The sequence below is a fragment of the Tinamus guttatus genome, unplaced genomic scaffold (genome assembly GCF_059628265.1).
Source record: "Tinamus guttatus ecotype Peru unplaced genomic scaffold, ASM5962826v1 Tinamus_guttatus_pri_ptg000806l, whole genome shotgun sequence".
Lineage (NCBI taxonomy): Eukaryota > Metazoa > Chordata > Aves > Tinamiformes > Tinamidae > Tinamus > Tinamus guttatus.
Genome location: NW_028289340.1, coordinates 970,151 through 995,114, shown reverse-complemented (window position 1 = coordinate 995,114; position 24,964 = coordinate 970,151). Strand labels below are relative to the sequence as shown.

Sequence of the window (24,964 nt, the reverse complement as noted above, 5' to 3'; positions counted from 1 at the left end):
GAGCCATGAACTGATATTTATTTCAGTAGTATGATAATTCTGAAATATGCTAACACCATGTTAATGCTTTAATGTTAAGATTGTTACCTATTGCACCCTGAACAGAGTTTGAGTTCGTGAGTAGATTTTAAATGAAGTAATTTATTCCCCTGTTTGACCCTGGAAGCATTTAAATTGATGATTCTAGCAAGCAAACTTGCTAGGAATAATGAACGACATGTATTTCTGTATAATAATTTTCTCTCAGGGGCTGTGTTTCTGATGCCTACTTAGGAATAATTTTGGAAGAATAGCTGAAACAACACATGATGCCATTTTATATAATCCCAGAAATGACTGAAAGACTGGACAGTTTTGAAGACTATCCAAGTGTGAAGAGATGGATTTGGATTAGCCCCAGCTCACGGCCAGCATGACATTGTGTAAGACTTACAATACTTTCATAATGTTTCTCCACTGTTAGATGTGGCTGCTCGTTCTTTCATTTTTAAATTACCTCTGGAGCAGTTTTGTTGGAACTTGGGATCAGATTCATTAGCTAAAACATAAACTTTGGGCAGGGAACATTTACTGCCTTGCAGTCAGCTAGAATTGTAAAACAGGGCCCATAAAATGGATGACCTTCAGATTTACCTAACTGTTCAGAAATGGTATTTGTCACTGCCAGTTTTTTTTTTTCATTTATTTCTTTTAATAGACTGCCACAGAATTTGTGATCTGTGATCCTAAGAATACATCACATCAACAAAGAATGAAAACAGTGTTTCCAACCTACATAGATAGCATGTTGCCCTAAAAGAAAAGAATAAAAACTGTGTAATATTTATAATCTGTTGTCCTTGTCTTCTACATTAGAAGATTAAAAGTTCAGAAATGGAATTACTGAAAAGTAGAGAATGATGCAGTGCTTTCTTATGGGCAGTAATATGTGGTAGGATGAGTAACTACTGCAGGCAATGGTGAATTCCCACAGTCCCACTGAGCTGGCTTTTCTTTTTCGGCAGGGGGTCACAATTTGGAAACCAGGACAGAGAAATGAACAGCAAAAGTGAAGACTAAAAGTGAAAGTACAAATATGGCTGAGAAGTCCCAAAGCAAAAAAAAAAAAAAAAAAAGCAAATGTTTTTGTAAAGAAACTTAATTTCCAGAGTTTCAGGGAAGCACAGCAAATTACATAATTACAGGACAAATCTGTGCCCTAGGTTTACACTGCACACTTCACCCCAATATCTCTGTATGGAGCTATTCTCACCACATAATTTGTCTTTAAGCTGGTCAACTACAGATCTATTAGCCCTGAATACCTCATAGTTGTGGATAGATGTTTCTCTAAACAAGTTATTGCTGGACGGCTACTGTGCCACCTTCTCTTTCTTCCAGTTTCTTTATTTGACAGACTCAATAAAACAACAACAACAAAAATAAATAAAAAAGAGAAAATGCAGACTGGAAAGGTAACACAGACAAAATCTCTACCCTATATCACACTCCAGCCCCTACATTTGCTTAGATACCTTAAAAAAAGAGAAACAAATGAAAGCACTTCCCAAGGAAAGGCTTGGTGCTGCCGTCTCGTGGGAAAAGGGAGAAGGGAAGCTTTGCTAATAAAAGCAGAAAAGAAAAAAAAAGGGGGGGGGGGTTTAAACTGCTAGCTTCAGTTCTCCCAATTTTCATTTCAAGCCATCTCTGCGCTTTATTGCCTGCAGACCAGTTTCCTTTGCAGGTGATGCGGGCCCAAAATTACATCACCAGCAGAGCAGCCAAGAGCATCTCGGTGCCAGGATGACTGCAGCCGGGAGGAATGTATTATCACAGAGCGCTGAGGACCTCGCCAGTGCATTCCTTGCTGGGGGTGCCGTGCTGGGGGAGGCGCCGAGGAGACAGTTTTACACCAAGTCTGAAAGTAAACTTGGTAGGAGGGGGTCACAGTCCTGAAGTCTCCTCTAAGAAGATCTAATTATGGCCTTGTACTTCAAAAAGAGGGCTTAACTAAAACCAGATTTTGGCGGACACTGCTTAGAAAGCACAGAATGAATCCCCAGCCCTGCCTTTGAGGAAAATGAGAAATGCTTCAGTGCACTGGGGACACTGGCACTTTGGTTGCAGAGAATAATTTGCAGCTACAGCAGGAGAAGCAAGAACCAATTTAAAATCTTCAGAACTTCAATGAAGTCTTACGTGAAAGTGTTACTGTGCATAATATTAATATGGACAATACTTAGATGCCAGGTGTGTATTTACTGACGTGTGGTGTGGTGAAACAATCTCAGCAGTCTTAAGGACTGTGCTGGAAATGATCAAATTACTCACAAAGCAGTGGCACAGATTGCCCTTAACAAGCTCAAATAAACTCTTTCTGCCACATTGCAGCATGTAGTCCACAAACAATGTCCCAGGCATGTGAAGGAAACTCCCTCCTCCTCCCATTTTCAGCAGCTTTCAGGCTATTTCTGCTATTCTCCTGCAGATGAGGCTCAGTGGTCCTCGCCACAAAACTGTTTCTGAAGCATAAAACCAATGGGAGCTTCCCAGTGCTTTTTAAATAGAAGCAAAATACGCTGTTAACAAAGTGGGTTAAAAGAAGAGTACAAGACAAATTGTTCAAAGATTAGAATCTCTAAAAATTTCATGATTTTAAACGTCATCTTTCAGGTCCATCAAGAGCTCAAAGAAAACTGAGGTTGCACAGACCTCTCCCCAGTGACACTGGGAGAAAGGGGTCCTGCTGATTCAATAAAAAGTACAGTTGCTTCCTAAGATTTCTCTTTATTGCTCCTACAACAGTTTCCTAAAGAAGACTGAGGGCTGGGACTAGGCAAAACAAAGAATAACCAAGGACCGTGTTATGCTAATCCTTCCAGTCCAGGGGACTTTTTTGGGGGTACAAAAGGGTGATTAACTGTGTTAGCTACAGCTAAACTGGTAACAAACAAAATGCTGCAAGTTCCCAATAGTGTGGCTAGAAACCAGAAGGGTGCCTGTGCCGAGAGGTCTAACTTCATCATTGCAGCTGCAGTCTCATTGCATGCTCTTAGATGCCCTTTCCAGCCCAGCTGTCACTGCAGCTCCACACAGACCTCTTATTCTCCAGATGCCAAACTAGAGCCTCCTTCTCCCTCTGCTCACACCAGTGGTCTTGGAGGGGAGCCTGGAGCCTCTAGCTCTTCTCCTTATTCTGGAGCCGGATCAAGGGCTTGCAGGGAGACATCTGCTTTTGCCTTCCCAGGGTGGGGGGCAGATAAGGTGCCAAAGGCGGCACATTGCACTTGTCATCTACTGGGCTTCTCTGCTACTGTGCAAAGGGCCACAGATGGAAAAAGGGGTTGGCCGTGCCCTTTTGTGGATATAGGAAAGAGGCTGGCCCAAAACCCTTTCTGCACACAGAGTGCATCTCCAGAAGAGCTTCCCCGTGCAGACCGGCCACAGGGAGGTGCAGGCAAGTCATTTTTCCCTCTCCAGTCTGGAGGAATGTAGGCAGCTGCTAGATTGCCTTCCCAAAGCCATGTGTGCAAACGGGCTCCATTAAACCCAGCACGTCCAATTAGAGCCATGGGAGAAGGTAACAAAAATGCAAAAAGAAAGACGGTTAATGTTCACAAGAGAGGATGAGCAATGGAGGACAGAGAGGAGCACTGAAAGAGACACTGATGGTACAGAAATAGTGGTTGATGAAGGTTACATGTGGAAAAGGAGCATATTGACCCAAAAATAAGAAATAGAAGATACTATCATAAACTTTCAAAACAGTCCCAGCTTTATCATAGCATACTCTAGGGAAATGTGCAGATGTGCCAGCATGTCTGTAGAAGCACCTTTTACTAAAACAACCAGATTTCTTTCAATTCCCTCTGGCAAAGTGCTGTCATCTTTTCTGTAACATCTGGATTTTTTCTGCAACTGTCTTGCACAAATCTGGGAGAGCAAATCAACAGTCAAGCCCTTCGGTGACTGCTGCTTGCTCTCTTTACCTCTCCTAGCTGTCTGTTTTGTATAGTCCTATGTTAAGTTTTCTCTTTTTCATATGTTTTGTGCCTAACTATTCTTGACAAGTCATGCATTTCTGTTACTTCTTCCTCTCTCTGTGAGGTTGGCCTAATAATCAGCCCCTCACAGAGATTGTTAACTTTTGCATTATGTTGCTGTGGATGGATTAGAGCTAAAGTATGAAAGTATATGCAAATATACTTTCAAATATACTCTTCTATATATATGCATATATAGTAGATGGATACTAGAAAGATGTTAGAACCAAGAGATATTCTCTGCCCCTTTTTATCTTGTTCAAACAGGACAAACAGGACATCTGCAAAAGCAGATATAGCCTGTAAAGGTTGGTGTGGCCAATATGGGTTATGAAAGATTAGTAAAATTCTGCGAGGATAGGAATTGTGGCATAGCACTGCTTTTGTTGTACCAGACTGCTGTGAAACGGCCCCTCCACAGGACCCGTCTTCCTCCAGCTCACCCTGTCTCATTAACATTATAACTGTGAGCTTAACAGAGCGACTGATGGGCAAGGTTCACTTCACTGTCCCTTTTGTTCTTCACAGAGACTACATGTCTGTCCAGCTCTTAGCAAAGTAAGCCTCAGGCTTCAAAGCATCACATTAAAGCAAATTATATATGTAATGATACTTGTAAAATAGGAATGCTTAGGCAGAACCCTAAGAAATGCCCTTGGGCAGGCCAGCTCTCTGTCCTAATATGCAGATTGAGTGTAATTTTCTGTATATTTTAGCTTATTGCAATTGAGTCTTTCTAGTAAAAACTTCATCTTTTGACAAAAATCACTTGCTGATTGCCACTATGGGGCTTTCCTGTCAAGTCATCCCATCACCTTCTCTCTTCAGGTGATACTACTTCCATGCTTGATACCTACAAAGGTGTCAAGCAGCCATATGCAGCCTTAGCTTTCTGTGCACTCAGAAAACAAAAATGGTGAATTTAGATAATTTATACTAAACTAATAAATATTTTCCACCCCATCCTGATTTTGCTAATCTGCTGCATAAGTAATCTGGGAGGAACATGCTGAACAGGGTGGGACCTACATTCCTGATTTTCCAAGTTCAGTCACATGCCATGTTCCCTCTCTTTGGTCATTGTTAGGCTTGAAATTATTTTTTTCATTAGTGCCTTTGACAAACAAAGTGGATTAAATAGCAAACATCAGGTTTCTCTTTTTACTCAACATAAATCAAAAGGACTTCAGCAGTATAATTATTCCCCTGCAGCTACCAGCACAGAGGCACTGGTGACTAGAGCTAATGGATTTGGTTGCTCTTAAAGGAACTGCTTTCAATAGAAGTCCAAACTCAAATTCTCCTTTTTTTATTGCTGTTTGTCCAAAAAATGTGGAGTGTAGGAAAACAGAACTTTAAAAGATACCACAGAGCATCAAGAACATGAGAGAATAGCCACAGAGATAGGACTTGGTATCTCAGTTTCACTAATGAGACAGAAGACTTTTTAGTCAATTCATTGAAAACAAATCATTTGGTTTATAATCCTGAGTTCCACTCATGAGCTGAGTTAGCATTATAAGAAGGCAGCAATTATCAATTAAAGAGAATGTGGTAGATAAAAGTGAATGGTATTTTAATACAGCCTTTACTTGTGCAGCAGTTTGGTTGCCTGCATCTCCACACATATATTCAGCAGAGATTAAAACGTGACAGCTAACAGAAGTGGATGTGAAAATATTCCTTACTTGGAAGTAAGACATACTTAATTTTTGGTTTTCTGTGAAGGCAAAAAAAATGCTAAGATGCACAAGGCTTTTTTTTTTGTTTTTGTTGTTCTTTAAAGTTTGTCAATCAACACAGAAGAATAAAGAGCCAGAAAAACAGCAGACAGTAAATCAGGGAATACAGTCACTTTAGCTCTTGTGCTACCTACTCAAAGCTGGCTCTACAATAAGCTCAGGAAATTCAATGAACAATTTAACTCATTACTTTTTGCAAATGTCTGTCACTAGATAGTTCACTGGTTTCCTCAGAAGCATTCCTCCTTTGAATTTTTCTAAAGTACTTTTCTCAGAGTTTTTTATTTTTTATTTTTATTTTTTTTTAAATAATGATGATTTTGAGCAGTTTGGTGTGAGAATTAAATACTTGTTTTTGAGAAACTGGGATTGAGTGCTCTAAGTCAGGTGCTGTTTCTGTTCTATATTCTAGTGTGTGTTTTTTCTCATCCTATTTTGCTGGGATAAGCATGGCACCATCCTTCATGAAAAACAGTCTGTTGGGTTCACGTAGCTAGGTGTGCCAGACCACAACTTACCAATGCAAATAACATCCGATCTCTCAAAAGCTGCTGGGAGATGAATCCCCAATGGGCATGAGCAAATCCAAACAAATTCATTTTTAAATTCAGGTACACACTGCAAGAGTATTTTATGCTATTCTTCCAGCTCTAGATGTGAACAGTAATGCACTAGCAATGTGAGCGACCTGACTTTTACAAATGGTTTACATGGGTTTAGTGGCACTTAAAGACAGAAAATCCTAGAACATGTCATTTCTGAACCAAACTTTGGTGGATATTGAAGATATCCTTTGCACTGGCTCAGGTACTCACCTCTCGCGTTCCTGTTCCAAGAGGTTGGTAAAGTCATCGCTCTTGTTCATGTAATCTGTATGTTTATGCTTCTCATTTTCTAGCTCATAAACTGTGCGGCGATGGCACTTTTCTGCCAAGAGGAGCTGTTCCAGCATGCGTCGATATGTCTCTTTCTGCTTTTCTTCAAGTCTGTCCAGCTGGATTGTAGAAAAGGAGAATAGACTGTTTTAAAGGTCTCCTTGCTTACTTCATCTGATTTATTAACCAACAGTGTTGTGCTTCACAAATGCAAGTTCCATAATTTTGTCTTGGGCTTTACATAAAGCAGTGCCTTGAAGGAAGAGGAATTGTCCTGTAAAAATAATGATTTCTTTGGGCAGTGTGTTTGCAATAAACATTTGCATAGTTCTCATACACAAAGCACAGGACTTTGCATAGTTTTAGGATAACAAATATCGCTGCAGTGCAGAATGTCTCCTGTGGTGACGTTCCGCACCCGCTCTCCTTATTTTATGGAGGAAAAGCTGTAGCTTGGCACCTCACAGTAGGAAGTAATAAGCCAATTAACCTGCAAAGTGCTCTGCAAATCCCGGGCAGGATACCTGCCCTCAGACCCTAGGGAAGCTGGAAGCAACTGAAGAGATGCAGAGGATTAGATGAAAAAAAGACTAGACCTTACTAGAAGTCTTTGATGTTTCATGCTGGACAACTGGAGCCTGAATTCAAGCACTTAAATGGGAACTTAAATACCTAAATGTGGAATTTTAGGGTGTAAGCTCAAGGTTGGAATTTGAACTATGCATCTGCAACGCAGTCATATCCCTAGGCCTGCTGAGATACAAAGTGTAACCTGTTTAGATTCAGCATGGATTCAGTTTTACATTCCCAGCTACAATTCATTACAAGCCTTAGGATTTTCCCCTCAGCCTAGAAAATAAATTCTTTTTGTTTTTATAAGTAATACTTCACTGTTTTCTCTTCTATTTCTTCATTAATTTACTACACCAGGTGTCTTTCAAACAATCACTACCGAGGACACACTAAAACCACCAGAGCTATTCCTGTAGTTCCTTTCACAGTTTCTTGGGAGAAGACAACGGAAACTCAGTTTCTCATTGCATTAACAGAGCCCACTCTGAATTAGATTGATTTATGACACTGTAAATTCAGTCAAAATCAATTTCTGATAATCTTGTCTTCCTAACTACTCATATGACACCGCTCTAGTAGGCCAAGAAAGTCAAAGAGCACTTATCAGTGCTCTGATTTACATTAGAGATTCAAGCCCACAACTGAGTGGAATTTATAAAACAGTAATGTGACACCAGAAGATTTTGTTCTTGCCTGGCTGCAGTAATCCTAAGTAGCATATGGGATTTTTACTGTTTAAGTTCAAACACAATGATATTGATTTTTTAACCTGCATTTTGAGTGAACAAAAGTATTCAAATTTTCTTCATTTTCTTATCATTTGCACAGAAGTTGTATAATCCTCTTGTGTGCTTTGCACAAATGCAAAGTTGGCAGACTTTCACTTCTGATCAGGATTGCCCAATACAGACTTGCTGACATAAGTCAAGAACTTATTACCTCTGAAATTGGTTTCTCATAGACATCTTCTCCTATTGATTTTTCTTGAGCAAGGATGGCATCCCTGTGTAGCACTCGGAGCACATTCTCTGGAGCTGCAGATCCATAATGAGCTTCTAAAACTTCAGGTTTGGTTTTCTCTGTCTTCAGCATGTGGATCACATCCTCCCTTGCCTGTAAAAGAGTAAAGCAGTACAATAAGCCAACATGTGACCAACAGGGAAAACAGAGGCATTTGAGATGCACAGAATGCATATGCAAAAGTGAAATATATTAGAAGAATGTCAACCTGCTAATTCAACACTGGGAGATATCAGCATTATCCATGCAAAGCTGAATGAGATCCTTGTAGACATTAATCTGTCCCTGCCTGTCATTACATACAAGTCCTATGAGTTTTTATGTGAATTAGAATTAGAGCCAGGGAAGATACTGCTTTGTTCTCTTCTGTGTCCATGCAGTTCACTCACTGAGGTAGGTGCAAAGATGAGTAAAACAAGCAGCACAAGCGAGCTGAGTTAATATTTCTCAGCCTCAAGTCAAGCTTTTCTAGTTGTCCACTACGTAACTTTATGACTGCGCCCTCTCTTCTTCCGTAACATTTTAAACAACATTTCCTCGTTTTTCTTATGGTTGCTTAAAAAGAACCCCCAAAATGTTGTAGAAAACAGCTAACTACCATAGCTGGTGACAGTTACAATGAGGTTGAACAAATCTTTCCAAAAGCAGAAGACAGCCCTTAAGCCTTTAAGCTCCCAGCACATCTGGAAGCAGTGGTGCCCAAGCGGTTGGGGGGTGTGTGAATCTCCGTTTCTGGGATGGAGATCCCTGTAATTGCAGATGGCATAACCAGACGTCTGGGTCTGATGAGACTGCTCTGCAAAGCCACCTGCCCATAAATAAGCAGCATTTTAGAGACATACTACAGGCAAACACTTAATCTCAAGCTCTGTTTCCAATGGTATTTGCCAACATCTGTTAAACCATCTGTAAAATGAGGGAACGACGCTTGTCCTTCAAGGAGGGCTTATAAGGCAGCAGGAGGGTTAGAACAAGTTATTGGTGGGGAAAGGGCAACTCCTGGGTTACCCTTGGGTTCCTGGAAGGGCTCTCACCCACCAGCCCAAAGGGGAGGAAGGCACAAAGGTTTGAACACTTTTTTTTTCTCTTGTCTCAACCTCTATGCACTTGGAAAGCTAATTAAGCACTAATGAAAGGTTCAGGTATTTTAGGAAAAAGTTCTCATAAATTCTGCCCTTATATAAGCAACATCTGTTTAGGATTTATGAACTGACCAAAGCTTGACACTTTTCCACAGGGTTGATAATAGCACTCTGCATTATCCCGATAGCAAATCTTCAATCTACACCACACGACAGAGGCACCACAGTCCTACAAAATCACCTGCTTTTAAAATGAGTAAGGAAATAATCTCAGGAAACATCAAAGATTCTTTCATCTTTTTTTAAAATAAAGTATGAAAATAAAATGAAAAATGAGTTTGGGGCAAAGTCCATGCCATCCAATTGAAAACTAGCCAACTTATAAGTTATCTGTACTAGCTGATTCTGTACAACATTTTGTAACCTTAAGAGGAAGCTTTACACATATCTTTGTCTGCAAAATAGAAAATACAGTCTGGAATGGTATTATTTTTTTTTTTTTTTTGCATGAACTTGGGAAAGGTGCATCATTCATAGATGTCAAAACCACAAATGAATTATGTGAGTTAGTCCCAAAGCATGCCAAGAGAACCTGCACACCTCACTACATCACGTCCTGAGAATATGTCACTCTCAATTCAGGAAAAATGTTATTTTAGGGAAGTTTTAGACAGCTTCAAGAACATGCCATTTTTTATATCCCTCTACAAATAACAGTTATCTTAATGTCTTAGTTACTATGAGGCCAATGTTTCTATACTGAAGGAAAAGCCCCTTAAAAGTCTAATAAAATAGCATGGGAGTTTTTTTGATACTTAACAAAAATCACGGTTTTATGACTTGTTATCCTAAGCTCTTTAAGGAGGAGAACACTTGTTTTACTGAGCTATGCAATCAGGTTTCTTCTTCTGGGCCTCCAGGATCTTATTTTAAACCCCATTGTGCAGCAAGACTTCACTTATGCACATGCTTACTTTATTTCCAGCCTTGTTAGTCTTTAATGATCACAGATTGAAGTGGGGTATATGTAGCAGGAAGAAAGGAGAGTCACTGAAACCATGGCTCATTTGACCATTAGGGAAGGTTGCTGGAAGCTCTGGGTTTGGCTCCCCAGGGACTGCAGCAGGGCCTGAGCTGGAGGAGCTGGTGACACTCCACGGAGGAGCGAGACCCCAAATGGGCAAGGAGGGGGTGTCCCACCTCGAGTCAGAGCTCTGAGGGGCGCCTTAATTGCTGCTTCGTCTTTAAAAGGTGGATCTGACTGCCCTCACTCCAGAAGACAGGCAAGATGCAGCGCGGCCTGTCGCATGGTGAGGTGCCTCCCGCCTTCCCGGGCTTGGCCCGCTCTTCGTATCATTATCTTTTCAAGGGTATCGGCTAATTCACCGAGTGCTCTGTTTCCATGGCCTTATGATAACAGTTTGTGAAAAGCAAACTAACAAACAGACACTCCACATCAGGTTGCTAGGAAGCACTGGAGCGAGAAAGGGGCCTCCTGCTAATAATAAACTGAAGAGAAATTTGCTTTTATTTGGTCAGAGACAAGCCCAGGCATAGATGGATCCTGAAATGCATCTACCCGCTGGCAGAGCACATTCATGGGGACGGGGGCGACAGCGTAGCTTCCCGCCAGCCACAGGATTTACAAACTTCAGTGAGTCTCTCTGAAACCCCTTGGAGTACTTGCATAGGGAATATGCTGCAACAGTAGGCTTGTATAATTCATGATTTCATGTTTCCTTCAAATGACTAATTTTCCACTGTAACAAGTAGATGGGAATTAGCATGGAGACGTTTTCTTTCAATGCACTGTATAGTGAACAGCTATAATGATAGCTGAGATATGCTATATCTCAGGATACAGGCCATTTTCAGATAACAAGCCCAAATAAGCCTGTGGAAGAATTCTTGGGCTACATCAACACATTTGTGTAGAAAGAGTTACAAAAGGTGTTCCTTAGCTAAGGAAAAGGCACCATGCTGGCAAAGCCTTTCCACTGATGGACATCTACTTTAGGTGTCTCCTTTGTCTCAAACTACAGTTCTGCTTAGCACAAAGCATATGCTAGAAGACAAACATGAGGAAGAGATTCCAAATGGGAAGTAAACTTGGATATAAATCACGGATTGAAGTTGTTAGCTGTTTCACTAGAAGAGCAATGGTGTTTTGGCACAGGAAAACTATCTCTGAATTCCCCTTCTTTTTCTGATGAGAGAGACTCTTCAGACATAAGATGACCATATATTGCATCTGCTTTGAACAAATGAAAATTATTTATGAAAAAGTCCAGAAGACTGCAGTCAGTTAGAGAAGCTCTTTAAAGTCAAGATATGGATTTTAAAATGCATATGCCTTTTCCCTTGTAGAAATTGTTGTGCCTTTTTAGTTTTTTTATTAACTTAAATAGACCTAGAGAAATTTCTAAGCTAAGCTTCTATCTGTAATATTCAGTTTGTTATTTCCTGGAAAATAAATCCACTTTTCTGCTAATACAGTGTCCTCAAATAACCGATCCTCTAAATAGTAGCGGTGATCAAGGCAGATTAATGAGCAGGTCACTCAGAAATACTCTCAAGGTGAAAAGCACAAGAGGACTGATACAGTGAAAGGTTTTCCCTACGTGTAAAGCCTGCTGAGGAGACTCCCTGTCAGTGGACCTGCCTTGACCATCTCTGCTGATAGAGGAATTGTAATGACCAACTGTATGTAAGCCTCATTTAGTGCTTATCAGAAGTGCCAGATTCTAACAGTTTGTGACCTTAGATCTCTAGTAGGTCCATGAGGGGCTGAAGATCCATCAAACCCTGCTGTCACATACAGCTTCCCACTATCTTCTTTCCACCTCCTCTAGGGACTAGTGAATAGTGCACTTACTTACTTAAAATGTGGGATCCAAGTTCAAGATTTTTTTCCACACAGAAAATACAAATTCACACTTTCCTCCTCTCAGGAGTGTGTTTTAACCACCCAGCTAGAAAGCTGCAGTGAGACCACTTTTTGCATGGCTACCATGAAAAAAACGTGAAATAATCACTTTGAGGCAGACTAAAGGTATATGGCTGTGCTCTAATATGCATCCAGTGAAATATTTAAATGCTATAGGAAGGATGTAAAGAGGTCTATGCATGGAACTGGAAACACTGAGAAAACAATAGCATGACTCTGCTGCTTGCACAAGGGAACTGGCAGCCTAGCAACCCAATTCCCACTCAATGGAAAGCCTGTTCCCCACGGCCAGCATCGGGACGTGCTTCCTCGCCGTGCCCTGCCCTGCCAAGTTACTACAGTCCGTGCTCTCCATTCCCACAGTCTTTGGCCTCTCCAATGAGACTGCTAACAAAACTTAGCACCCAATAACGGGGCATTTTTGCAATAGCTCATTTGTCACCTGGGAAATGGACTGAGCTGATAAAACTTGTTTCATGGAAGGCATCTATTAAATTAGGAAAAAAATATAGGCGTATTCAGGATGGCCTGAATGGTTTCAAAGTAATTACTGTCAGACAAGAGCAAAATCCAAGTCAAGATCCTTTGCCAGTACTTTACCTAAATTCTTCTCCTCGATTTTGTCTGTTCATAAGTTGGGTTCCTGCCAATTTGCAACACACAGTTCTCTAAACCATTTATCAGTAACTATTTCCCTTCATGGCTCCATGGTTGATTTAAAATATGTCTAATGACTTCACAGTGATCTAAATTCCTCAATATCATGATAAGACTCCTCTCAGTTAATAGAAACATGTTCTGAAAATTCAGGGCCATGAGTAGTGTTTATGGGAATACATTTATGCAATATTTGGAATTTCTGATATTTCCACCTTTTGAGTATTTCTTTTCTAATCTTCACAACACTTTGTCATGGCTACTCAAGAGGACTTAACGTTTATAAAGTCCTATTTTTCCTCTGCTTAATGGTAAGAAAATAGCTATTAAACCACAGATAGGGGCCTTTACTTATTACTTGTGTTGTTATTTCACACAGCTCAGGTTATTAATAGTATAACAGCTGCTCCATACTGGATCAGAAACTAGATAAGGTCACAGGTTCTCCATGTAATGTTGTGATCTTACCAGTGGCCCATCTCCTAAATTCCAATAGACTTTGCAAACTTTTCACCTAGAGCTAACGAACATCATAATGGAGGCATCTTTCTAAAGGCGGTCGGGAGGATGTTCTCATCCTGCTTTCGGCACTATCCAAGGCATGCTCGTGCTCAGTCACAGCCAAGACAGGAATAGACTTGTTTCTGAACGTTCCCACTTGAGGCCACAGAGGGTGATTATGGAGCGTTCATTTATATGAATTCAATGAAGACAACAGCTTCAGGCAGGGGTAGCCCAAAAATTGTCTGCAAAACTTTCCTGATGTTAATTCACAAGGATTTAGACTCAGTTGCTTCCCTTCTTTTCTTACCTTAGAAGGAAACTTAAGCAATTAAAAGAAAAGCAAACTTTCTTCATTTTGTATCGTGATGCAATGTATAGAAAAAGTAATAAAAATTGCTCCCGCCAGCTGGGATGATACATTTGTTAACAATGTGCTCGTCGACTGCAGCATCCCTATGGCTCCACAGTGCCTGGGTAGGAACTTGTTTCCAGGTGTGTTGCACTTAGTGTATAGGGCATGCCTCAAAGCTGGAAAATCAGATGCCCTACCACATATTGTATCATCCAAAGTCCCTTTTTGCTAAAATCTTGAGAAATATTTTTTTCACCTACACAAGATATCTGAAGTAGCCTTATTTGTTTCAGTCACCTAATGATTCTAACCATACAAAATGTTGGCTAATGACATATAAATGTATTTTTCTGAGGGTAGAGACACTGTTTTTCATCTCTCCTAAAATTCTTAACACTTGAAATTGTGGAGTTCACTTGATCTGATTTCTTTTAGCATTTCTGGTCACAAGCCTAGGTCAGTGGTTCTCATTGGAAATCAAAATATTACTTCAGTGACAGAAAGAGACTTTCAGTGTTTTTTACAGAAGTTTACTGAAATATATCAGGAAATGAACATGCCTTCTTGTGGCTCGGGAGATATGAAGCAGAATCATTCTCTCTTGTTCACACCATGCAAAACTTTCTGACCTTGTGCAGAGCCTTTGGAGCTATACAGTGTATTTCATTTTGTTATGAGTTATCCCACAGTGATAACACAGAAAGTCCTTCTAAAATCAATATGGAGGGAAAGGTACATGATAGACCAGATCATCTGCTGCATAAATCCTCTGAAGTGGCTCCAGAAGAATTACATCAGAGATTAATTTGGCCTCCTGTGTTTAAAAAACTCGGTGCTAAAGATTGCAGAGCTGGGGAGAAGCAGCACTGAGCAGTATATTACTTCTTGCAGCAAGCTTCGAAACAGATCAAATGAGCACTAGAAGACATCTGTCTGTTATTTCCTGCCCACACAGCTTTGTTCTGCTTTATTGCCAGAGAGCTCCATGGATGATGTCACTTTTCTCTGAAGAAAACAGGCCACCAGAGCCTTTCACTGACATAATTAATTATCTGTAGTCTGGGCCGTGGCCAGAAAATCCCCATGGCAAGGCCCCGAGAAGTATTAACTCCACACTGCTAGATGCTTTTCAGAATTATTAGGGACTGGGATATCATTTCTTGTCTTTCCACACTGGAAGAGAGCTTTGCTTGATGTTATCAAACCACGGGAAAGTTCCTGCAGCACAAGGAATTTCAGTGTCATGATCTCGATCAGCACGGAGACACCAACGTCAGAGGTCACTGACAGTTGTGTGCACAAGTCTGCATGTTGGAATAAGCTTTAGTGGCTTTAGGAATGCATCACAATGGCAAAACTCTCTGTTTCGGATGATACCATATCCAGTTATATAGATGTTGTTTTCTAGGCAGCTTTAACCATATAGTAACACTTTACAGATGGTGCGAAGCCTGGCAGAAAGCAGAGATGACAGATTGATGCAAATAGCCAGCAGGAGAGGAAAGAACAACTGTAAAAAAAAACCTTTTTGGACCCTTCGGCAGCAAGAATCATCAACGATGCTCAAAAAGGGTATTCACAGTTCAGGATCACTACGTAGCTAGATGTTGCAGTATGCAGCCCAAAAAAAATGGCAAAATTAACACAAGAACTTTAGGTTTCTTCTCTCACCAGCTGGCAGAGCACTAATCACCCCTGTTTTTGCAAGGGCACAGGTAACTCCTGGTTCTTCAAATCAGACACGGAAAACCTCAGTGATGAAGTCCCTTTTCTGCTTTATTCATGCTAAGGAAATGATCTGCAGGTCGCCACATCCCAGGTAAATGCCAGATTATTAGCTGCTACAGTGAAATGGAAAGTCATTAAAATTGTAGCACGTTTCACCTATATTAAGACATGTTTATATTGCTCAACTTCGGTAGTAAGGTGTTGTATTCCTTTTGTGAACAGCACTTATTTTATGATCTGTTACCATATGTTTCAGAAGAAAAAAAAAAGATAAATGATGAAAGGATAATAGCAGAAAAAGCATTTTTCTCTCTTTCTTGTGTTACCATTTTCCCCTTAATATAATGGAAACAGTCCGGACCAAGACTCAAGAGATCCAGGTTCTGTTTATAGACTCTTTCCCATGTTTAACACATATAACTCAACCTGACCATGTTCCAGTTCCCATTCTATAAAGGAAATAATACTTCCCAGAAATGCTGTGAGACTTAATTCATGATTACATACAAGATCCCCAGACCCTGGGATATACAGCATGAATACTACGGAAAATTATGGCATTGTGACATCAATATCATATTTTTTCTATTAATTTTCATCTATTCCTCAATTCCTCTATTTTCTTCAATTTCATGTGGTTTTACTTATTTCCAGACTATCATCCAATTTGTTGAAATACATGGAAAACTGAAAATGTACTCATTAGGATAATTTTATCTTTCATCTAAACCAGGTTCTCCAAACTGCTCTTTGAAAGTGCATCATTGATTGTATGAGGAAAGAAGCACTTGAAATTAGGTGCTCTGAACTGAACTTCAGTTACACACACACACACACAGACACACACATATATGTATATATATTTTAGCAGTGACCTAGCCTTCTTCTGGCAGGAATGAGCACGTGTCTAATGAGATGGAGCAAGAGACAAGCCGGTGCCACTGGGGCCCTAGCTGTCAAAATGATGAACTTGGAGGAAATCCTTTTGCCTCCTTTGCTGCTCTAGCATAACTCAGAGCAGGATACCAACAGACATGAGTGTGTATACATGTGTAATAAACTGTATACATAACTCGCTCTTGTCCAAGCGTTTTGTTGGCTTCAACAAGCTGATTTTGAAGGCTCTGTGCTCCACTGCTGTGCATTCAAGTTGCTGCTGATGGATGAATGTGTAAGAATACCAGGAGCGCATTACAGTGCTTACCAGTGCCTGCCCTCCTAGCCTGTTACTTGAACAGAGAAATAATCAGAGGGAGCAAGGGAAGTGAAGCCACATGGCTTTACTTGGATCCTCACATTGCATTCTGTAGCCCTCCAAAATGCCGTTTTGCCTGAGGTGCTGAGAATGCCTGAGCCAATATCTGTTGAATATTATTTTCACTTTAGACTCAACTGCATCAGTATTTCTGTTTCTAAGTTGTTTAAACAAAAAGGCAACAGCTACCTGGAAGCCACTATGTAACTGCACTTGGGTTAGTTAGTCAAAAACCCTCCCACTAATTTTGCTGGTATGGAAGAAATTACGCTAAAAAAAAAAAAAAAGAAGAAGAAAAAAGCAATCATTTCCATGATAAGAAATACTTGCAAAATCCAAAAATCCAAACCACTTCTGTCTTAGAGAAGGACTATACTTAACAGTGTCTCGACATTTTGGGTGATAGTTGGGATTGCTGCTTTGTGTTCACAGACCTCAAATATAAATCACTGAGTTCATTTTATTTTGGACATAATGCAGAATGCTACACTTAAGCCAGCAATTTTGCAAAGATGTGGCAACATACAGGATGTTCAGTAGGGCCAGTAGTTTTCTTTGTGAAACCATTAACATTTTTCTCATTCAAATCAACCAATAGGTGGAGCCTTAAACCTTTAGAAACAAGACACTGTCTCAAATATTCATGTTCTCACAATTATTATATAAGCGTTTGTATTTGCTGTTATTAAAACTCATTTTTGGATTGGAAACAATCAGTTTTGCTCTCCAGAGGTTATCTGATGTTCTGCTGGAGAATGGGAGACACAAACTTAATAAACACACAACTAGGGCAGCAAAGTTAATAAAAACAGTCTCGGCTACAACTGAAATGTTAAATTAACAACCAGTGACTCAGAGTACTGGCCAGCGTTATGACACACAAGACATATGCTCATTGCAGGCTTTCCCAAGAATCCCAGATATTTTAAAGCCAAAGAACTCATGCATCTAACATTTACTGCAGGAGGGTCAGCCGCGTCCACAGAGAGAGCCTTCTTACAAGAACATGAGAAAGCTTTCAAGAACATGAGAACTTGCTCATTACCATTGCACTAAGATACAATTTCTATTAATTAAATAAATAATCAAATTATATCAGTTGATTAAAACAATTTGAAAAAGATTGCAACAGAGTATGGAATTAAAAAATACTGATCCCAGTGGGAACAAGATCAAAACTTAAATTTTATCTGAGGCTGTACTTAATGTTCCTTTCTGAAGAGGACACTACAATTTTTCCAAAAATTCATCTCTTCCTATTCCTCCCTCCACTCTAGATGAGATGCTCAGTGGATCAGAGACCCCTGCCAATTACTCCTCCTTCTTCTGTCCCTCCCTGTCTAACTGATATGATAGATATGAAATGATATGAAGCTATAGTTCAGACATTAGCAGAGAAGGATGCTAAAATTTCTTTGAGAAAGAGGTATTCTGCCTACAGCTACTCAGTGACAGGGACATTTTATTTAGGAGAATTACTTTAAAAAACATGCAATTTTATTACCAAAGGGGCAGTTATCATCACTGTGGCCGATAGCACCTTTGCCCTTCATTTCAGAGGAAACAGGAAATTGCCTGAATAACCCAATTTAACTGCATTTCAGTATACAGCACCTTATCTCTTCTTTTTTTTGTCACAGAAAGCTTCAGCGTTCTATTTTAAAATTTGTAATTTCTGGGAGTTGCTATGCACACCCTGCATACCTTGCATGGTATCCTCTGCCCTTTGCACAGCAATGACTGTATACTACAGAAAAAAAAATGCTATTTTGGACAATTTTATCTCTGCTTATAAAATATTCAGTGAGAGCAAAAGGGAGTGTTTGCAGTTTGAAGTCTACCCTAACTTGATTTTCTGTTTTGCAAAAGCCTGCTTCTCCAGAAAAAAAAAAAAAGCCAAGCAAAAGACTGCCAGATATGAGAGATTAAAAAAGAAAAAAGAAAAAATCATTTTAGCAGTATTCTCATGTCAAACATTTTTCAGGGACTTTGTTAACGCTGACATTTGGCTATTCTGTGGAGACTACCACCTTCCTCATTCTCTTGTGCTTTCTAAGTCCCTTTCCCATGTCTCTAGGCTGGTTGCATTTATCACTGTTCTTTCCCCCCTTTCCTACACTCTTTTTTCTTCTCTTGCCCAACCTTTTTCCTCTCATTCCATTCTCCTTAAATCACCTCTCTCTCCTCACATTAACCCTGTCCTCTCCCCCTCTCAGTTGCACTGTATGTGCCAACTTCTTTCTCTAAAGGAATTTGAACTTCATCTGTGTGATGTGCTCATCTGTATGATATGCTCGACTCATTCAGTCCACTGAAAAACACTTTAAACAGAGCTACTCTTTATGAACTTTTCTCTGAGTTTACCTATTCTTTTCACTCAAGCTCTTCTTCAAAAGACCAGAGTTTCTCAAACTGTGAGATACTGCTAACGACCACTTACTTGGAAACTCCCTCCTCTTTACTTTGTTATTCTTCTGGACTGGTGCCACAGTGTCTTCTTTTTCTTCCAGCTTTAAGACTATCTCTTCCAACTTTAAGAAGTAACACTTCTGTTTTTCTCCCACCAATCTATGCTATATTTCCTGCTTGACCTTTCAGGCAATTCTAGAGTAAAGACATTGGGAGTTGACATGAAGTACTTCTAACTAAGCATTAGCTAGATGGCTGCTAAAGGGATGGTCAAGAAAGGGGAAAACCTGTTTTGCTAAAAGAAAGTAGTACTAAAACATAAGAGAGCGTAGCACAACAAAACAAAGGCTCAGAAGTCCTTCAGCTGCTCTCTACAAACATGACAGGTGTCAGACATCAGGTGATCTGCACCTTTGATATAGCACAATTCACCATATAATTCACCATATAGCACAATTCACTATAATATAATTATGTTTTCATTCTAGGCTGGCTCCTAGAGTGATTTTCACTGGAAATGGTCGTAATTACACTGGAAATTAAAATAAGCTTTAGTGTTCTGGAATACTTTCCCAATAGCAGTAGTAAACAACCTACCTCATCTTAAGACATAGTCAGACAAACTCATGAAGAAGGTTGAACAAAGTGCTTGCCTAAAGTAAATGAAAATAGAGGATGGGACTTGATTTATAGCCCATCACCTCCAGTGTCATGTACAATTTCTCAGGAAAATGTTATGAGTGAATGGATTTGTAGTCTGAGAATAGCGAAAGTTATGAGAGAGGATTGCAGGAAATGACACCACTAATATCTAAGTCTTTCTTAAGGATCTGACCAGACAGACCAAAACAGACATACTTATTCACCCCTGGAAACCCTTCCCTGAAATGCCCAGGATGACAAAGAAATCTCCAAGCAGGCCAGAAAGTCGGCCCCTCTTGTTCCGTTCAGAGAAGACCTACAGTGACCCTACTGCAACATCAGCAGCCAGCTCCACTGTGCCTGCCACAGCACAACCGTTCCTGTAGCCCAGCGAAGCCACCAGTGCAATCTGCAGCTTGACAAGAAGTGATAGTTAAGGTAACAATGTCAAAAAGGCAGTTAAAAGCCTAATCTACTAACTCCTGGAAGCATCCAGGAAGTTATTCATTGCTATCAAGTCCATGACAGGCCAGCAAGACTGGCCAATGATGGCTGAGATAGCGTGACAAAGGTTTATTCTAGGACTCCATTTTAAAACAGACTTCCCATAGGTCTTTTTGCTCCAGGAGGCCTTGGCTTGGAGCTCACTAGCATGATCAGACTTCCTTCACATAGCCAGACACCATCCTAAGGTCCATATATTAACACTAGTGCCATCCTGACAGAGCATGTCAGTCTCAGTTCAATGCCTAGGGCAACTTCCTGGTTAGTAACCTCATCAGAGAGACCAAATCACACTGGATACAGCTAGAAGTGTTCGCCCCCAATCTAGGAAGGCCCTCTGGCATGGGTTACGTTGGCCTCTTCAGGCAGGGATAGGCATCCCTTCTAGGGAGCTGTCAGTCTAACACTTCACACAAGCACTCACACTAACCATCAAATGAAACCTGAAATGAAAAGACCACAGGAAAATGCTTCTGTACACTGGAGAAGCATCTGGTCTTACCTCTTGAAGAAGGGACATCAAGCAAATAGGTTTACCTCAGGATAGTTGCTGCACAGTGTTTCACCTTCCAAACCAAGTCCAAAATCAACATTACAATAGGCCAGCCAGAAATCTAAAGACTTCTCAGAAGCTGTGTCTGAGAGTTAGATTTATAATCTCTCTCTCACTTGCATTTTATGCTGCCTGTTCTCTAAGAACGCATTTTAAGATGCTCCCCTTTCATATCTTCAGACCCACAGTAGAGGAAAGTGACAGTTCACACTTTAACACAGGCTCCAGAGAAATGCACAAACACATGGACTGTAACAAGGTTGTGACTGGAAAAGTTATGGCCATTTTATTCGGTGCAAAATATGGGAAACTGTCTCCCAAGCTTAAATTGTCATCTGTCTGGCAATAGGCAAAGAACCTCACTCAGAAATGACTTTTCTTGAAAGATCCAGTGATTAGCAGTGGAATTCTGTGTTTGCAAACAAGCTTTTTTAGTGCTTTATTGACAAGTTTGCAATCGGAGAGTAAATGGCAAAAATGTATAGATGCTGGTCATCATTTCCTTTCAAGTTCCCAATCAGGAACTGCTGAAAAACAGTGTTGGCATTGCTGCAGATTAATGGCTACTGAGAAAGCGTCATAAGGGAATATTTTGCTGCCAGGGCAAACATACAGACTGCTGGACAAAAATCTGTGAGCCCCAGATAGGATTATCCCTCTATTGTACAGATCATGCTGCCTGTATTGCTCTGCAATTAATAATATTTACTTTTTGGTCTAACTAAAATCACTCTGACAATCAGGCAAATTGATACTGTACCTTTGCGTTCCTATTTATTCTACGAGTGGTTGAAGTTTTATGTTGAAGCAGTTTTGTAACACTTTAAAGGAGGGTATGTTTTTCAAAATACAGGAAAGAAACACCTTTATTTTTTTTTCCTCTGTGCATTCAATGTACCTTTAAAGACCAGGTATACATTTCTTTTTTTTATACAAGCAGTGAGATCTCCCAAGATCTCCCAAAGGTATATTATTGAACCGTAAGGCCTTTAAAATCAATTCCCGTCATGAGTTCATTTGTTTCTCACTCTCCTTCATCAAGGTTGTCCTTGACAGCTCTCCTGCCATGTGTATAGGGGTACATTTTCATCATTGCAACTTCTGTATACTTTTTCAATTCTTTTGTTTACTTACCAAACAAGTCCTGGGCCATGGTGACCACAGCAGTTTATAAAAATCCATTCTTTTCTAATTCAGTAAATGCACATGGTCCAGTCAGGAATTTTGAAGAGAGAAAAAAAGGAAGAGTCTAACTTGGTCCTAGAATCTAAACCACAAGTATGCTACCTGAGGTCATTATACTAAAAAAAAAAAAAAAAAATCACATCACTGCATCACTGCTAGGGCATGTCTTCATAGTTTAATAGCACTTTCATCTTTCAAAATTAGGAGCTGAGAGATCATGCCCCAATGTAAGGACTCCTAATGGATACTGACAGCACCATACCATGTGCCTGTGGTTGCTGCATTGTTAGATTATGGGATTAGTAAACCAAGCATATGAAGTATACATTACCAATTAATCCTAATGAGCCCCAAGTTAGTAATGACTAGATTACTGCCCTTATCTGAGCTCGCTGTTCAGAGCATGTGGAGTAGCTTCACGCTACTTTGCATTTAGTAGCACAGACCTAAGATCAGTCTGCTCACGGCTGTTAGTAAACAGCCATGATATTTTATTGCATTTTTTTCTTCAAAAAATATTGGTTGGTCCTACAGGTACAACTTCTCAGCACAAAATATTCTCACATGTGCCCATACAATATTTGCTTTGCTGGTACTGAAGCAGTTTCAAAATAAAACCACAGTCTGATTAGGCAATCCAACAAAACACTAGCCAGCCACCAGAGATGACCCCACATATCTCAGAATGAAAAGCCATGAAATGACACAGTGTATGAGGTCACTGTGACAGCCAGGAGGTAATACCAGAGTATTTACTTTGGCTGGAGTCTTCCTTGGCTCATCCTCATTTGCAGTGTCACAGCCAGACCTGCATCTCAAGCCAAAGAGCTTTAGCTTGCCTACTTCCATTAATGGATCAACACAGGCACCAGCAAACAATTCAAATGTTTAGCTTTTTTTTTTTTTTGGAGATGACATAAAAATCCTATGGATTAAATGAATCATGATTCATTTCCCTTTCTAGAAGTAGGAAACAGAAGAACAGATGCACTTTGTAGCAATGATTGCATTTGTCCTAACAATCCTGTGGCCTAAGTAAGCCTTAGTAGGGTCTAAAGTAGGGTAAGCTTTAGTGGGGTCCTCTTGAGGACCTGTACATACCAAAACCCATAAAAGCAGTGTTAAGGATAATGCAAGTTTTATCTTGGTGAAGATCTTCAGCACATACTACAGTGCAGATGACAGCCATCTCCATCTTCTACAGAAGTTTTACAGCAAGTCCTTAATGGTTGTAAAAGTGAAAGAACACTACTCCAAGAAGGAAAAGTAACAGGGCCTCACCCCACAAGGCATGGGCTGGGAGCGCTGGAGAGACTGCATGAGCCCTGAGCAACATCTGAATATGCAGAGGGTTGCAGACTGTCCTATGTTCTTTTTCAGTATTAATGACTTCTAGGTTACTCCCTTTGATATTTGTATTAAAGACAGTAATTACAGCCACTGTATTTACTTGTCTTTTTTTCCAGATGTGTTTGCCTGTGGTTGCTTTCTGCCTCTGTTTAAATGTTTAGGACTCTGTGTTTGTCAGTTCTGTACAGTTCCGCTTTCTTTGTTAGCTGCAGACAGAGAGGCTAAATAAAGTGATACTTAGCATTATGACTGCCCTGTTAAATACTAACTAGTGCTGTTCTCTCCTCGTAGTTCTTTCCCTTATATTTGCATGTCATGATTGAGACTTCCTATTTCTGATGGACCAAAAAATAAAAAGATACAGAAAAGATGTCTGATTTACCTGCAATTCTCCTTCCATTATGCTGAGGAGTTTTATTAAGTCCTCTTTAGAAAGCTCTATGGACTTCTTGTTCTTTCGTTCACTAGGTCCAGGTGATTTTGAGTGCCGCTTGACAGTTGCAGATACCATGACCTCATCTTCCTTCCGATGAGGTTTGTTCTTTTTCTTGGCATCCTCCTGAAGTTTTTCGTTCTCTGCATGGCTGATGACAGGCTTGGAACTGGAGAAGTGCCCGTTAGACGAGCTTTCTCCGCCTTGGTTTCGGGATCTCATCCCTGTCTAGAAAGAAAAACATAAAGATGACTTTTATATTAAAAAAAATACTGACAAAAACTACATCAAGAATACTATGTTTTGGAAGAACAGCAGTCTTCTAAACACTGAAAAATAGTGTCAAGCTCAAGGGAAGAGGATGGAAAGCTCAACTATTACAGCAATTCTGTGTGTGTGGCAGGCACCAAATCCAGAGCATTAATTATAAATTTCACAGAGTCCTGAAGCAGGGTAAGCAGATTTTGTCAACATGCCAAGATGCTGATAAGAGTTACAATGTAGGGAACTAAAAGGATGCAGGGAAATGGCAAAGAACATTCTCCAGGTTCTCCTTTCCATCAGTCATCATTTTAATTGTTCACAATTCATCACTACAGAAAGAAATAATTTGGTAAGCAGACCTTCAACATGAGAATTGCTGAGAGATAGGAATGCATTTAGTTTTTATAAAAATGTATTCTTTTGAGTACAAGCTCTCTGTAGGAGTGAAGTGATAATGCATGCCATGCAAAGAGCATGATAGTTTTCCTGAGTGAAGCATTGGTTTTATTCCAGGTAAGGAAGAAAACTTGGGAATGCAGAACAAAGCAGGTAGGAAACCCCATCTTGAGCTAATCACTGCATGATATCATTTGATTGCAAGCACCATAAAGGAAAGTTGAAAACGAATGTCATGCCTGCTCAAGAGGACATGAGAGGAGTAGCAGGTAAACAGGAAGGATTCACACAACCCTTCAGGACATCTTCAAAATTTCACTCTGTAATATAGGCTTGGTTTCACACAAAACACAACTGCTAAAATCATTCTGTCTGTATATCATCCTCCCCAAATCTCTGTCTTACCCAATTCCCTCTACAGAGGTGGATATCCATCAGCATTCCCAAATTAAACCTACCATAGCTTAACCT

At 40.1% G+C, this 24,964-nt stretch overlaps 1 protein-coding gene across 3 annotated transcripts in view; it reads right to left on the bottom strand.

Moving 5' to 3' along the window:
• The window catches only part of FILIP1 (filamin A interacting protein 1), a 101,478-nt gene that overhangs the window by 38,840 nt on the left and 37,674 nt on the right, over window positions 1-24,964 (bottom strand). For all 3 annotated transcript variants that reach the window (XM_088537536.1, XM_010213169.2, XM_010213170.2), the window contains 3 exons: window positions 23,783-24,061; window positions 8,152-8,325; window positions 6,580-6,758 (listed from right to left, as the gene is read on the bottom strand). In XM_088537536.1, the coding sequence (XP_088393662.1) occupies window positions 6,580-6,758; window positions 8,152-8,325; window positions 23,783-24,055 (626 nt within the window). In that variant the 5' untranslated portion in view covers window positions 24,056-24,061. The remainder of the gene's footprint in view (window positions 1-6,579; window positions 6,759-8,151; window positions 8,326-23,782; window positions 24,062-24,964) is intronic.